Below are 16,345 nucleotides of genomic sequence, written 5' to 3'. Positions count from 1 at the left end.
TTCTTTAGCTGATTAAAAGGAATGCATAAAAAAAGAGGCGATCAAAAGTATCCACCGCAACTCTGCCTGATGCTTTTGTTACAGTGTATAAAATTCAAATAGGCATCGAAAGCCATCTTAAAAACAAGGATTTTATTGGGTTTTGCTTTTAAAATAAAAAAGTTTGAAAGTAAACAATGAGCGCCATTTAGCAATCTTTGAGAAAAACTCTAAAGATTCTGGATCCCAGCTGTAGCAGTCAATAATTTAACAACGGTTGCAAAGGATAATTACGCTTTTAAAATTTGCTTCTGCAATGTCCTTAGATGTAAAAAAAAAAAAAAAAAAAAAAAAAAAAAAAAAAAAAGCATACATTGTATTCCCGCTGAGGAAAAAAAAAAAACAACTAAAAGGGGAACCCTAAGAGTGATGTGTGCATGTACTACACTGTGCAGTCAAAGCAAGACGGGCAGAAAAGAACTGCAAAACACAAAAGGTTGCACTTGAGATACACTGCCTCCTGCTGGTCACACCAACACCTAATATGCTCACACAACGGAGAATGAACGAAAAGCACTCACAGAAAGGAGAGGCAGCCGAGATGAACATTTATAAAAAAAAAAAAAAAAATTTTTAAAAATTCACCCATAAAACTAAGTGTGCTTTAACATACTGTATTGCACTTTCCCACAAAACAGTGGAATAATTCACAGTTTGGTTGGTCGAAGTCACACTTGCCCTTGGCTATCAACGAATACACAAAGTGGAAAGTTTTGCGTTTGTGCATGCTTGTAAGTCAAAGTGACTTTGTAAACTTGCTCAAGTTAAATAAAAGTTTAAAAATAAATTGTGAAGAAGTCTTATTCCTCACAGAAGGAACAATGTTAGCCCGTCATCCCATTTTTTCCGTGCAACTTCCTTGTTGGTGATCGACAGTACACCAGTCCGGGCAGCACCATGTGGAAGATTTACACCTAAAATTGTCGAACACCCTTCGAGAGGAAAGTCTGGAGGAGTCACAGAGAGCACTCAATCAACCTGCAGCACAAAAGGAAATGATCTCACAGCTACAGCATAACACTTCAAAATAGCTTTGTTGACTCATGTGTCAGAAGCCATCATTTTATCTCCTCTAAGCAGGGGTTTCGCTGCCCTGGTAATATGGCTTTGATTCATATTCTCCCTCTTTGAGCCAGACCTACGTGTCTCAGCTCTAAGCCAGTTTTCGGCTCACAAGAACGGACTACTGCATATTTTGGTCATTGAACATCCTTGAGCAAAGCCCCCGACTACATTGAGTCAAGTGGACTCACCACCCTCATCTCTTTGCTCTGTGCAATCGATGTCGACCGTGATGACGGGACTGTGCTGCACAAGCTGAAGGGTGTGCATTTTGGCTCGATCTTATTTAAAAACAATGACAAGGTTAAAAAAAAAAAAAAAAGGTGAAAGTCACTGGATTTTGGACAGTCCACTTGCCAGCAGGAGTCGAAATGGGACAGTGGAGCGTGAGACAGTTAAGGGGAGTCGGTGGAGACCTGCAAAGAAAGAGAATATAATCATATTGTACACAATTGTAGGGTGGAGTGCTAAAACAGGGAAAATAGTGGTTTAGGTGAAACCAGAGTCAATTAATCATGGAACAAAAGTGAGCTGGGAGGCAATGGAAAGAAGTAAGTGAGGTGGCCTTAGCGCTGAGATGCTATCTGAACTGTAAGGAAGGTGGATTGTGTGTGTGTGTGTGTGTGTGTGTGCGTGTGCTTGCTTGCTTGCTTTGAGCGCTTGTTTGTGTTGGGTGGAGGGTTAATGGGTGTGTGTGCTGTGAGGGGTTTAGGGCAGTGGGCCTGAAGGTCCCCCAAGGGAATCTGACTCTCCTCCTGTCCTTTTACACTTTCCTGTAAGAATTGTATTCTTTCTATCTGAGGAAAAGTGGCCAGCCCACGGGGAAATTGGGCCGAAGCTGGGGAAACCTTGACAGCTATCCAAGTCCGGTCAACTTCAGCTCAAAATGCTCGTGCCATGCGGCTGTAGTTTCATTTTAAATTTGAAAAACACGCAAATAAAAGAATACTAACCAAATGCACGGATGAGTTCTCTCTGGACTGCCCACGTGACTGTCTTGGTCAAAGAGGCCGAGGTGAGGCCAGCAAAAAGCATGTTGTACAGGAACACAGCGTAAAAGTTCCCAAGCCAGTTATAGCGGCCAAAGTCTCCCAACAGATCGAAGCGGGTGATCCCTAAGAGAAGAGAGCAAGAGTGGAAAAAAAAAACGAACCTTCATGTACCAGATTGTCAAGTTTGGGTTCATGGCACACACAAAAACGCTCTCTGCTGGCCTTTATTAAAACTACACGTGCAAAATGTAGACTATTCTTTTGTGCATGTTTCTTTACATCCTTACCAAGTGTACGTGAAAAGACAGGAAGTGCCGAGCTCAGGACAAGAAGTGAAACACAATTGGCGATCATCTGAAAGGCACAGAAAAATACATCTCAGTTACAAAATTTGTTTTATTTGGTAACACAATACACGTGGGGTCCTTGTAGGACATACTCGGGATTGGCATTGAGACGCATAATTCGAAATTAGGCTGCATTCACGTGACTTGGCACACTTACTCCTTGCTCAAATGTCAATCTACTAATACTACAACATGGAAAAATATATTTTATTTTGTCTAACAGACGTTTCAACTGAAATAATTTAGTTGCTTCAACCCTCCAGTGCCAGTTTATGGCCATACTACAGTGGGAACACCCGATTTCGGAATCCAAGCAGTTAGTACAGTACTTGGATGAGAGACCACCATATGTGGTAAACTGCACACTACATACAAACTACATCTAACTTTTAGAAAAATAAGAAGAATAATTGCCCTTCCTTGCTTTTCGGCTCTCTCTGCATGACACGCAAACTTACTGCCGGCAGCAAAGGACTCAAAGGGATTTTCCAGGTGTAGAGAGCGTTAGCTAGTCGCACATTGGAATTGCCCAGATGCTAGCTGATATGAATAAAGGCAATTTAGTCACTATTTAAAAACAAAACAAACTCTTAGTGTAGTAGTACAAGCACTTTGGGCTTCTGAGCATGTGGACTGTTTCAGGTGTTAGTTAAATATAGCTGATAGTGGCTATAGGTCACATGAATATACATGTCAATATATGGGGGGGGCTTGGTACCTGTGTGAGGTTGGTGTCCTGTGCACGAGGAACCAAGCTGGTGAAAAGAGGTGAACTATAGAATCCAACTACTGATGACACCATCAGATAACTGTCTTTATCAAGGACGGCAACAGAAATTACAGGCTTTTTTTAACATGTGCAAATACGGGCCCAAACATTCATCACAAAGCATAAATCAGTCATCAGATTAGACAAGATACTGTACAATCATAAAGCCATTCGATTAAAGGATACAGTATAAGGACTACTTGAACTGCTGCACCCAGTGAGCCAAACATGGAGAAGGAGGCCATGCCAAGGTGAGGATCCTGAATGCACAAAGAATAGCCGTCCTCAGTATATACACGAACACGCACCACTTGCTGCAAAACAAAATCCCCCAACTAAATACTTACTTCCATTCCTCTGGGCATAGCAGTCTCATCAAGGAGCAACTCAAGCACATTAAAACAGACCATGAGGACACACAACACCTGAAGAAACACACGTCACACAAGGTCCTATTATCTGCCTGAAAAATGTCATAACATCCTGGAAGAACGTCAGTATTTACTGTGAGGGCAAGGAGCGTAAGCATAGCCAGTGGATAACCCAAGTTTCTCTGCCATGGCGAAGCTTTCCTTCGGGTTTCTGTATGGAAAGAAAGAAGGAACCCGTTAAAGAAAACAATGAAATCTTTTCCTTTTGGCTTGTCCCTTTACGGGTCGCCACAGCGTGTCATCTTAGATGAACGCATATTTGTTTGGCACCATTTTAAGCCGGATGCCCTTCCTGACGCAACCCCTCTGCATTTAGCCGGAACATTAGAAACGATGGAAAGGTGAGACGCACCCAAGGCTAAACGCTTTGTTCGGACTGCTTGGTGCTCTTTCTTCATCGCCTCAATGTTAAGCTTGACCCAGCACAATTGAGGACTCCCACCTTCAACCAAACAAAACATCACCTTGAGATGTATTTATTTATCATTTTAAATTTTAAAACAAGGAAATTCAGAGTGCAGTACTCACACTTCAGTTTCCTGGAGAGCGAGTCCTCCTCAAATACAGTGCAGCTGAGGGCATCGTCAACATCTTCGAATAGCTGAGGGAGATCAGACAAAATCAGTCCATCAGTAAACGTTCAAACCTGAACTGTGCACAACAAGATCCACGGTGACATTTGTGAACACCGACGCTGGCTATCAGCATGCTGTATATAATCAGCAAGTTGAACATTTAACCAACAAGTCTGAGAAGCAAAGAGATATGATATTGTAATATTGTCCCATTCTAATTATTTTGCTTTTGTTTAAAGATAATCGGTGGTGCTGGTATCCAGATATCACTGCATATTAAAACCGCAAAATATGTAGTCATGTAGTCTGTCATTTGACAACTGCATAGTTATTTGATCACACACACCCATAAAACCAATATGTAGCCTCACTGAATACAGTTCTTTGAAAAAGTATTGCCCCATTTCAATTTTTATATTTTTCCATATCTACCCCACTTAATTGTTTAATAACAAACACACACACACACTCACATATATGTCGCTGCAACTGCCGTAAATAGGAGGTCAGCATGGTAGAACGCACCTTAATGTGCGTGCGCTTGACGTATTGGCCACACCTGAATTAAGCAACGAGGTGGATGATAGTCTAACGTCTCTGTTTTTTTGGGGCATGCCATCACACGATCAACCAAAACTGCCTCGCGATCGATGCATTGAGCACCCCTGATGTAACTTTCCTTTGACACGGCTCATTATGTTGATGACTTTTGATGTAAATGCGCTCGCAGTACTGTGAAGCAGCTCGGAAACTTGTGCTTTTGGCATCACATCCGAACATGCTCAGTACGGTTAACTTGCATTTCCTGTTTCCAGGTGAATACTGATTGTTTAGGAGTAGGCTTGTTTTGTTAATGTTTATGAAGTATTAGTTAATGTATGTACGGGCTTTTCACTCACCCGAGGTTTGACCAGCAGACTGCCTGTAACACTGAACATTCGAGACAGCCCAAAAGGTGTGCACACTGAGGAAAGCAAAAAAAAAAAACAAAAACACATGCTCTGTGAGCAAATAACAATAAATGTGGGGTTTTAACTTCTCAAATCAGTTTAGTGAGACCTACACAGGAGCAGCAGTACTCCAAATAGAGAGATGCCCGAGTACAAGTAGGGAAGGTAATACTCCCACAGGTCTGGAATTCAAATGTACAGTTGAGCAGACATTCATGTAAAAAGTTGAAACGGAAAAAATAGATACTGTTTATTATTGTATGTATTATTCCGCAGGAGACTCACCATAGAGGCTCTTCCTGGCTATGTTGTCGTGGAGAAGGGCTGATGCTACCCACACAATGCCCAAAACCAGGAGAGCTAGCAGCAACAACAGGACAACTGCTTCATATACTCGTGCCATCACTCCCTTCATACAAAACATTTGTATGTTAGCAATTTAAGTACACATGCCCTTGGGTTCGATATCCGCTGTTTATTCACAGATAGTCAGTCACCTTTTTGGACCCTACAAATCCCTCAGACTCAGTGAAGAAGTAGGCAAATGGCATAAGGAAGACCAGGGACAAATTAGAGAAAAGGAACACTAGGTTCCACAACCCTGACAAAAGAGGACAAACGTTTCTGAGTACAGTACAGTATTAGGTTTCCTTGCAGTACCGCCGTACACCACTGAGAGACAGACTTTTACCATTACTCGAAAATAGTCACGTTCACTGGACACAAAAAAAATTAAGGTACAGTGCACACTATGGAAACATACTCAAGCAGGATTTAGCTGTTATGCTGCCAAAAAAGGAATAAGTTGCCAACATTCATTACCATGAATGAGAGATCCATTGAGCCATTGCATGTAGTAGCTCTGTGGGAAGGTGAGCAGCACCTCATTAGAAAGGATAGAGATGGGGAGAAGCAGCACCGCAGAAACTGCAACTGACAGCGTGAATGTACACAACCACAACCTGGGGAGGAGACGAGTAGGATTGTTAGAAAAAAGTATTACTCTGTCACATGTTTTTATTTTACAATAGTCTGGCAGAGAAGGATACGGGAAAGTCTGAGGTGGTACAAAGAGGCAACATGACAGTGCCAGCGTGTCAGGGCAAAGGGCAAAGGAATACTAGACTGTTCCTATCACGATCAATAGCGACACAACAACACGCTCGACCAGGCAATAAATTTACAGCACGCGTCTCTGTTCACTCATAAAGACACCAATCAATGTGAGTGAGGGAGAACAGATTGCCCCAAGTCGGTTAATCATTACAAGTTTTTCACTTACGCAATTTTGTTGACAGTGGCATCCTCAATATCATCTGAAAGAAGGCACAGCAACACCTTTTATTAATTCTATACACTTAAAATTCAGTTTCTCAGTTTAAAGAAATCATTTTGAATATATTGGCAGTGTTTTTAAAAATAGCAGTAATGTCTAATTTTTTTGACAAATGCATAAATCAAGGATTTGTGTGAATTCCCACCTCCTTGTGTGCATAGATGTATGACGTTACAGTTATAAGTAGTCAAGTTATTGTAGCAATGGCCCAGACGGTAATGGGAAAAAGGGAAAAAGCAAAAGTTGTCTCTCGCCTCCCGAGGGGGGTGTGAGGTAGGGTTATGGAGAAAAGTCTGCATTCTGTCCAGGTATGCTTGGGGTCTCTAGTAAAAGGTATTTATATTCAAAAACAAAATAAAAAAGGACTTAATTTCCTTGCATCCATCGTTCCATTTTCTTAGCCGCTTATCCTCACAAAGCTCTCGGAAGTGCTGGAGCCTATCGCAGCTGTCAACGGGCAGGAGGCAGGGTACACCCTGAACTGGTTGCCACCCAATCGCTGGGCACATGGAGACAGACAACAGTCGCACTCACAATCACACCTAGAGCCAATTTAGAGTCTTCAATTAATGCAAGTTTTTTGGGATGTGGGAAGAAACCAGAGTGCCCGGGGAAAACCAGTGCAGAGCAAAAAGAAGTTCTTGGCTCCTCACTCATAAATAACATTAGAACACAGTATTCCTCATTTGGTATTTAGCTGCAGGACTACACTACTTTATACTGTGTATGTGTTTGTGCATAGACATTTATCCACAATACAATACATAATAAAGTCCACCCAACCACAGCAGAGCGTCAAGACTTTGCCTGTTGGACATCTTACAGCTGCTTTCAATGAGGACAAGTTATTGAATTAGTTATGTCACCGCCTGCCCTGTAAGCCCAAAGAAATGTAAATAGAATTTTTTTCACTTCCACAGCAAAAAAATAACACGTAAACATAGTGCACATCCAAGTCAATCAAAAACAAATGAAACAATCCACTCGTTTGGAGTGCAAAAATGTTGAACATGTTGCCGTCCACTTTTGGAATGCTTCGAACGTAAAAGGTCAAAACATGACACCATGTTTTGATCACAAGTGTCATGTTTGCAAAAATAACAAAAAAGTAGATGGCTCTACTTAGCCTATTCTTGTGTCAAACATCACAACAGATGGCATTTAAACAAAGTGACAGAAGCTCAGCTATTTGTTCATGAAAAGCTGCTCAGTCAATACTGACAAATATTCCTAACAAACCACTGACAAAATGAACTAAAACAAGAATTAGAATTCCAAACTAAAAACAGGGCAGGAAATCACTTCACAGAACCCAAAACAACACTGCTAATAATCACCTCTATCCTAATGCTTAATCACTAACAAATGCTGGACAAAAGCCTTCAACTTTGTGCTTTGCTTGTTGGAAAAAAAAAAAGTCAAGAAGCTTTTGTCAGTGTAAAAGGAGCCTGAAGCTACACGTCTAAAGTACAACTGTGTTTATCTTGGAACAACATTCTTCACCACCCTTTCCTTGTCTTGATCCACAGGGATACTGCCTCAAGACAGAGTTGCATGACACCAAATGCACCTTCTGGACAGTTTGCGTTGTGTCAACACACTTAGCCGTGGCAGTATGTATACATGGGTTGAATCTATATTCAAGAAAACACTGAAGTCCTAAGGAATCATTTAAAAACTGTAGCGTACTGTGCGTGAGTAATAACGTGCAAGGTTGCGTTTCAAAGAAACTCTGTCCCTGATGAATGTTCTAATCTTATTCTGCTGAAAATCAGACTTCATCTCTTTTCAACACAGTAAATAGAGTAAACCTTGTATTTAAGATTGTGAACAACTCCTGCGCTTGCTTGAAAAATGCAGCTTTCGGAGTCTGAAAAAAACCCAAAAAGCATTCCTATCGAACCAACAATTCTACTTTTGCTGTGTCATACATTTGAATTTGTCCATTGACACTGCACGTCAAAAGAGCTTTTCCCTGTGCTGACTTGACTGTGTCAACAAAACCAACACGAAACAGGGGGCTGAAGGCAACCCACAAACTTCCCTGCTTCAAAAGGGGAAACGGTGGAAAGTCAGGAATGATGCAAAACATTGCTTCCAGGGATTTGTAACTGTTTTTAATGGTACAGTACATTTGTAATAGAATGTATCCCAAGAGGAAGGCATGTTGTGGGAAAGAGTTCATGTAGAATCAGTCCTTGCGATGTCTTAAACATCATAGAACCCTTCAACAAAATGCAGACATTCATTATCAACTTGGGCGTCAGGAACCAGGCCAGCATCTGTGATACACATTCCAAATGTAAATCCTACGGTGGGGGAGAGGAGTGAAATGCAAAACAGCAGTGGATCCCCTCCCCCCAAAGACTGGTAATGCTTTGCGGACTAGTGTAACCCTGATGTCCACACCTAGTTTGACAGTTTTAAGATACCTCCTGTCAATCAGCCAGACATGACTCCTAATGCGTCCAACTGATCAGGAATGGTTAAAGAAAGGCTGTGCCCCATCTCCATGTACAGTAACCCCAATATTTAATAAAGGTTTCACTTACCAGTGACAAACTCTGCAGTCTTCTTGAACCGTGCAAGTATGAGGTAGGACATTATGTAGAGGCACGTAAACAGGAGTACACAGATCTGCCCAAGAAACAAAGACAAGACATTTGAGGAACATCCACTAGAGAAAGAGAAGAAAGTATAGAAAATGCCTTGTACAGTACTGTACTTTCGTAAACAATTTTTGCTGACTCCAAGTCTTATTTAGGCAATCGATACATTGGACTCATCCCAACAGAACCAAACACTGACACACTTAGCCTAGACAATTTTGTTTTGTACATTTTAAAAAGCAAAAGTGGACTTCAGTAAATACAAAACACTAGTAGACCGAGTATGTCCGCAAAGGCCTGGACAGACAGATGGAGCCAGAAGATTATCACAGAGTTAATATACTAAGTGATGATGGGCTGTTTGACACAAGACTGTCAAATATGTAGGTCAAATCTATTGTTCATGCACTGTTGACTGATGAATTGCATCATGTTGCCACTGCAGAATGAGGTATACACTGCTGTTTGTTTAAGAAACAGGCCAAAAGAAAGCAAATATCTATCTGCACAACTTTAAGAGGGCCTCTAATTTTGTTAGCTGCCTAAGGGAGAGCTGAAAACCTACAATCACCTCAACAGTGTTTAAACACGCTCAACAGGATTTCCAAATTTGTCTCACTGGTGTCAATCTCACAATGAGAAAGAAGTGACAGCAAACAAGCCTGAGATCAAATTTAGAAATGCATACTAAATCGAGTCTTTGTAGCTAGAACATACCGGACCGGTACTGTATATAGGGATGCCATTAAACTGAGCACCAGATTGCAGCATAAATGGCATGATTGACAACACTTGGTAAGACAAAAAGTGCCACACAACAGCTACTTTCCATGATTAAATGTTTGGAGTCATAAAAATGCCATTCAAAGCACAAAACATGTTCCATTGGCAAACAAATATAGACTAGCAGTAGGTATATACACCATTCTATTTGACTAATGGAAACTGAGAACTAGGTAGCTTTAAATGGCAATAAATTAGTCTCCAACAAAGGTAAATTCAGTACAGTACTAACCCTAACCTTATTGATTTTTATGTCCTGATTTCTGAAAATAACAGATTTACAAATTTTTATCACATACGGCAGACAAACTATTTTGACAACTCACAATATTTAGGCAAAAAAAAAAAAAACAAAAAACAAAAGCATTACCTCAAGAAACAGCCAAATATCATAATGCGGGTAAAAACCCTTTGTGATACAGTACTAGAATGAAGCATAATAGCGTCACGCACTCAAGAGTATCTTTTTGCAGAGGTCTCATGTTTCTGTGGAATGTATTACAGCATCAACCATCACACTCCAAACCATAAAGAGAAAACATTGATCTCATCTAATAGAATTACACTGACAATTTCTGTACACTTTCATAATGTATGACAGTTTACATACAGAGAATTAATTTTGGGGGTTGGACTCCTCCTTTGAGTCGAGGGGCATGACGGTGACCCATTTTTGAACAGAAACAAATGAACACAAAGGAGACAACATCTGTGAAATGTGTGGGAAGATAGAAACGGAAAAATTATTTGCTTTGCATAGTTTAAAGTAGGGATAGAAAGTTACAAGAATGCAGCAAGTCCAATTCCATTATCTATCTGGTTCTTGATTGATTCTCACTGGGAGAGTAAATGAAGTAATATAAACAATGTCCTTACCATTATCCAGAGTAGGTAATTATGTTACAGGATAATGCAAAAGATGTTTCTACATAGCGCTCACTATAGGTCGTTTTATATCCTTACAACAATCTGATACAGTATTTTCGTTTCAGTTTATTTGAAATTACTGACAATGTTCTCCATTTATTTATACAACACTTTATGTTGAAAAATGATAAACGGCAAATAAAAATACAAGGAGGTAAAATCACCTTCAAAATAACCTGGAGTACAACCAGGTTTTAAGCACTGCACATAGTGTTCTACATTTTAACGTAGTGTGGTATACAGTGGTGTTTAGATCCATCTTCCCTCTCGCTGCAGAGTATATCATAAAAGTGATCCACTGGTTACATTCACCTTTGTTCATTTTTCATACAATTTAAATAGTGTAGCGCATGAGACGTGGGGCAACAGTCTGTCATACAAAACCTCAGAAACCCTGTCTTCTTGAGACAGAGCGCATGAGTGGCGGTGGTCATTCAGTGGCGCCCTGCCATGGGCTCGAAACCCAAATCACCATAATGACCAACTTGCCGAGGGTTGAGACGAGCCTGGGTTGGCGCTATGCTTGAGGCTCCTTCAACTGTTAACATAACAGTTGGATTAAGCTTGGGTTTACTAGTTAACTTGGAGAGTCAAGTATGAGGAGGGAATAATAGAATAGAAACTGTTGTTCCCTTACCATCTCAGACGCTACAATAGTGTCGTAACAAAGTGAACACAATACCCCACACATCAAAGTGATGATTTAAATGATAGATTATATTATAGTGGACAGTGTCTCCATTTTGGAAAAGTTCAAAACCAAAATACAGTGGACCGTCATGGGGGTAGGGGTGAGTGGGGGCTGGACTGAGAATAGCAAATATCTATCACGGTGGAGCAGCTGTAGATGGTTGGCCTCTCAGTTCTGAGGACCAGGGTTCAAATCCCAGACCTTCCTGTGTGGAGTTTGCAAGTTCTCCCACTGTCTGTTTGGGTATACCTCCGGGCACTCCAGTTTCCTTCCACATTCCAGAAAACATGCAACATGAATTAGAGATACGAAATTGCCCCAAGGTGTGATTGTGAGTGCGTCTGTCTCCGCGCGCCCTGCAACCAGTTCAGGGTGTACCCCGCCTCCTGCACGACGACAGCTGGGATTGGCTCCAGCACTCCTCTGGCCCTCGTGAGGATAAGCAGCTCAGAACGTTAATGGATGAATGGTGATTGACTGGGAACTGGTTCTTTTAAATTCCCAACCCAAGTTTAAAGTCTGCGTCAAGAAATCTCCTTTTGCGTGTCACAAACACCATGTCTTCTCCCAGACTTCTTTCTTGATCGCGCTCTAGGTACAGGGTGTGTTCTGCAGAATCTACTTCAATAAATTACTACTAACATTTTCTTTGAGTACATTGAGTACTTTTCACAGGGATGTAGATCTTGGTAGTGTTTTTTTCCCCCTTGGTTTGTGTCCCTTGTTTTCAATTAAATATGTGGTGGCAAAGGCCAGGAAAACTCAGTGAGACACTCACAATTGGCAATGCCAACTACGCTCGGTCATGCGCTTAATACCTAAAGTTCAGATTTTCTATTTTTTTTTTTTTTTTAACCAATGTGAGCCTCCACGCTGTACTCAAGAATGATTGAACTCAGCAGGGTTGGGTACAATACTTTGACTCCTTCAAAACCACAGGAGTCTGTTAGGTCATGTTGTACATTAAGCAAGGTTTTTCCAATTAAGTCAATTGTGTGTTAGTTTTAACTAACATTTGAGAAGATATACATGTGAAAGCGGTGAAAAACAGTCACTTCTCTCTGGTGTGATGGAAGAAGGAAAACTACATGGCAGAATGACAATCACAGTCAGGAATGTGGGAAATATGCAAACGCTACATGGAAAGGCCAGCCAGCTGGCAGGTTCGGCTTCAGAACTTCAGAACGCTGAGAGGAAACAGAGCCAACTATGTCTAAATGAATTTAATCTATTCATAACAAGGGTAAAATGAACATTCACTTCCTGGAATAAAGTGCTACTATTATTGTTTGTACTTGGTAGAGTACTGATGGTAATTAGCACAAATTATTTTATCATGATATAACGTCATACTGGACTGACAACATTCATTTGAGAGTAGACTATGTACATCAAAAGGTGCATAATGCTTTATGAACTGTATTATAAGTAATGACAAAAAAATATAAACTGCTGTGACCATAAGAATTAATGTTAACATCACTATGGTTGTTTGTGATAAGAAGCCAAGTAAAAGCTTGAATCAAATAAAATTCTAAATGTGTAAAAATCTGCTTTGACTATTTGAAAAAAAAAAAAAAAAAAAAAAAATCAGGATGGATGTATAAACTCAAAGTCCTCACTTGAGAGCAATCATGATAGAAAACTGGCACATTTGTTAATTTGGGGTCTGCCAAGATGTGGGTCATTCTCGTTTTAAGACACACTCTTTTTGTGACCCACCTACAGAAAAGTGTAATTGTTGTTGAATACTTACGCTGCTAATCTCATTTATAAAAAGGTAGCCCTTGACAAATACACACTTCAAAGTTATGCATCTGCGGAATCACAAAATTGTACATCTCATACGTCTCCATCCCCAAACCAATCAAACTTAAAAAAAATTCAAGCAAATAATTGAAAAATAAAAATCTCACTGGAATGCCCGTGGAGGCAAATGTGTTTTCAACTTCTTTTTACAAATGCCCACAACCACTGGATCTAAAGGAAATGCAGGTCATAATTTTGAGAAAAAGGGACAGCAAGGTTCTCTATCATAATAACCACTGAGTGAAGGACCACAATGACCTAAAAATTACAATAATAGTATACAACTAATAACACTTTGATCAATGAAGAGAATTTTACATGTGGATTTCCCTCTTCCTTTATTGAGCCAAATAACATACTTTTCTCAGTGATTCTCACTGGGCCTGTATAGGTGAACACAATGCTTAAAGTGTATGGAATGTCTCACTTCTAACGCAAATTAGCTTGTCCAGACGAAAATATATGTTCAACAGTACAATAAAATACCTTTTCGATGTTTTTACCAAAAAATATAAGTGTGTATGAATTAAAACCCGCAAACTTTGACATAGTTTCCTGTGTCTGAAAAAGGCCTGTGGCTGACCTCTGACATCACTAGAGGTAATCACATCGTACTGCAGATAGTTTCTCATACAAGCACAGGCAGATCCATCTCGATGTACAATGAACGGGTGGTTGCGTCCCTATTTACTAAATACACGGCGTTTGCATAATTTTAAAACAAGACCGAAAACTTTGTGTATACAATCAGGATATAGAAGCCTTTACTATTTATCAGTTTATGACTAACTAAACCAAACAAGAAATTCACAAATGCTTACCTTTGTTTCCAACATGAGGCACATCCAGCTCCCTGCGTGCTCGGCACTCTCTTCATGGCCAGCTTTTTCGTCTGCATGCGAACGTGTGCGTATGCCATCTCCCTGGCTCAAATTGATAACCTTAAAGCTCATATTTTTCCACAGTCTTCGTGGGAACCTTCAGAATAGTGTTCATCGCTTGAAATATCGGAAAGTTCGTTGTCGTTCTTACAATGTATTCTCATGCTCGCCATTGTCGTCACCGGTTCTGACGTCACGTTCCTACTTGGCTTTTTTCGCTTCGTTTTCATCTTTTTCTGGCAAATCCAGCAATGTGCTATCATTTTTTGACGATAATCAAAAAATAAAAATGTTTCCTTCATAACGGATTTCAGTTTCGAATTCTGCATTTAAAAAAACTGTGTAATAATAGCAAAAACGTACATTGAGGACCTTCCATACACTTTAAATACTCTACTCCATAACCATAACTTAATCTTATTACCTCTGTTGCTACGAATGGCAATGGGCTAATTGTACATTCTGCCATCTACTGGAATTGTTCTCCCCATTAATATATATAGCTGGCACAGGTAGATGAGCAAATATAATTACAGTGATACCATTACACATGAGTCCAATGACTTAAAGTTCGGGGCAGCAACGCACCATTAAATTAATTTGACAATAGACCACGCAAAAGAAGAACAAGGAAGGACAATAATCCACAATATACAGTTGAACTTTGTGCTTGTACAACATGCGGAGAGCAACTCTTACGACTGTTTTTATAAAGTACAATACTGTCAAGGGGAAATATTTCATCCCCAAAAAAATTTATGAGCAGGCCGGTGACAAATTCATTGCATTTGGATCCATCAGTAGAGAAAGAAGTATGAAGAACAGATTAAACTCGAGAAATTATTTATTTTAAGTAGATGTGAAAGTGGTTGGGAATCTCTGTAGTACTATTGTGTAGACAACATTATGGCATCTAGTGGTACCTCCTCCGATTTAAATGTAATCTGTGTGTAATGCAGTAAATGTGGCTTATGATTCAAGTGAGGACAAACTGGAAAGGAAGAGAAAGAAGAGAGCATAAGTGGTGTCAATAGTAAGAGATGATGCGGCTGACCACCCACTCCATTTCCTATTTGAGGCAGCTGCATCCGTACGTACACGCGCACGCACACGATTAAGGCGCCCGGTCGACTTCAATGAACACTCCCATTTCAAACATCGAAAGGGCATAGATTCATGTGTAATATTGCATTGTTTGCTTGTTGTCCTTATCATGAAAAGTTCAGTGAACGCAACACTCACGATGGTCTCCCGGACGCGGTTGTGGAAAAGTTGCTCCCTAACCGACACGTCGTCCGTTTCCATCCTCCGACAGCATAACAGAGCAAAATGTCGGGTGCAGAAGCCCTGACGACGGGGTCGTCAAAATGTTAAAAGACGGGGCATCTTGTCAGCAACGCCTCAATCAGACGCGAAACTCCTCCGGCTCAATGTGCTACTACTAGCATGAAGCTACACCGCGCTCTTAAAACACGGGGGCGGAGCCGAGAGGGCGGGGCTAAGACGCAGGTAGCTGTCAATCATCGTCATCGTGGAACGCCTGCCCGTCACAAAAAAGATGCGGCTCTGCGGTGACGTCATACTAAACTCCCTCCGAATCAATGGGGAGCCCTGGACGACATTTTAGATTAAGATTAATTTGCGATCACATACGTTTAAACAACAACACATTTCATAAGTAAAGTAACATAAGCGCCCACGGAGCAGCTCGGGGTATGAATGTCTTTAAAACCTGGTCCCGCCACACAGGGGCAGATGATGGCGTTAACCAAAAGTTGGTTCGGCTGCCCGAAAATCAAAAGTCTGCATTGGCCGGGAATCGAACCCGGGCCTCCCGCGTGGCAGGCGAGAATTCTACCACTGAACCACCAATGCTTACGCTAGAGCTGGAGTTGTATATAATAGTGTTTGCATATTGGAGGCGGGGGAGCGATTTGGGAGGGGTGGGGGTGTTTAGGGGAACGAGCAAATCACAATGCGCGTGTTGTTAAATCAGCCTTAACCATTAAGTTATACCTATAAAAATAAATAATAACAATAAATAAATAACGTAGAGTATGAAATGAAACTTAGATACATTATGCATATTTTCCCAACACTTGCCTTGCATGAGTGTCCATCCATCCATTTTCCAAGCCGCTTAA

General features: G+C 40.7%; 1 protein-coding gene and 1 non-coding gene across 4 annotated transcripts; both read right to left on the bottom strand.

The window, feature by feature from the left end:
- Positions 1-331: 331 nt before the first annotated feature.
- Positions 332-15,700, bottom strand: lmbr1l (limb development membrane protein 1-like). Of its 3 annotated transcripts, none has more exons than XR_009796248.1 (18): positions 15,444-15,700; positions 9,054-9,138; positions 6,448-6,481; positions 5,988-6,127; positions 5,663-5,766; positions 5,451-5,574; positions 5,279-5,347; positions 5,115-5,179; positions 4,169-4,241; positions 3,993-4,082; positions 3,715-3,791; positions 3,557-3,634; positions 3,396-3,469; positions 3,159-3,249; positions 2,381-2,447; positions 2,055-2,216; positions 1,293-1,517; positions 332-1,017 (listed from the first exon to the last, which is right to left on the bottom strand). XR_009796248.1 is itself a non-coding variant. In XM_061828599.1 (17 exons), exons 1-17 carry the CDS (start codon positions 15,504-15,506, stop codon positions 1,432-1,434), a joined length of 1,482 nt encoding a protein of 493 aa, XP_061684583.1. In that variant the 5' UTR covers positions 15,507-15,700; the 3' UTR covers positions 333-1,431. The 3 variants fall into 3 exon arrangements, 1 of the variants encoding a protein (XP_061684583.1); XR_009796251.1 differs by having other exon boundaries at positions 333-986; XM_061828599.1 differs by having other exon boundaries at positions 333-1,517.
- Positions 15,701-16,005: 305 nt separating this feature from the next.
- trnag-gcc (transfer RNA glycine (anticodon GCC)) lies at positions 16,006-16,076 on the bottom strand. The gene has a single exon. It is a non-coding gene; the product is annotated as a tRNA-Gly (tRNA).
- Positions 16,077-16,345: the final 269 nt, after the last annotated feature.

This window comes from Syngnathoides biaculeatus, chromosome 2, assembly GCF_019802595.1.
Source record: "Syngnathoides biaculeatus isolate LvHL_M chromosome 2, ASM1980259v1, whole genome shotgun sequence".
Taxonomy (NCBI): domain Eukaryota; kingdom Metazoa; phylum Chordata; class Actinopteri; order Syngnathiformes; family Syngnathidae; genus Syngnathoides; species Syngnathoides biaculeatus.
This window is presented reverse-complemented; position numbering and strand designations above follow the sequence as displayed.

Excerpts from the sequence above, each read along its gene's own strand:
- lmbr1l (XM_061828599.1), bottom strand. The coding sequence starts at position 15,506 with ATGGAAACGGACGACGTGTCGGTTAGGGAGCAACTTTTCCACAACCGC. Across the intron at positions 3,792-3,992 it reads AACAAAGCGTTTAGCCTTGG|AAACCCGAAGGAAAGCTTCG; the intron begins GTGCGTCTCACC and ends CTTTCCATACAG. Across the intron at positions 3,250-3,395 it reads GTTCAAGTAGTCCTTATACT|TTATCTGATGGTGTCATCAG; the intron begins GTATCCTTTAAT and ends TGATAAAGACAG.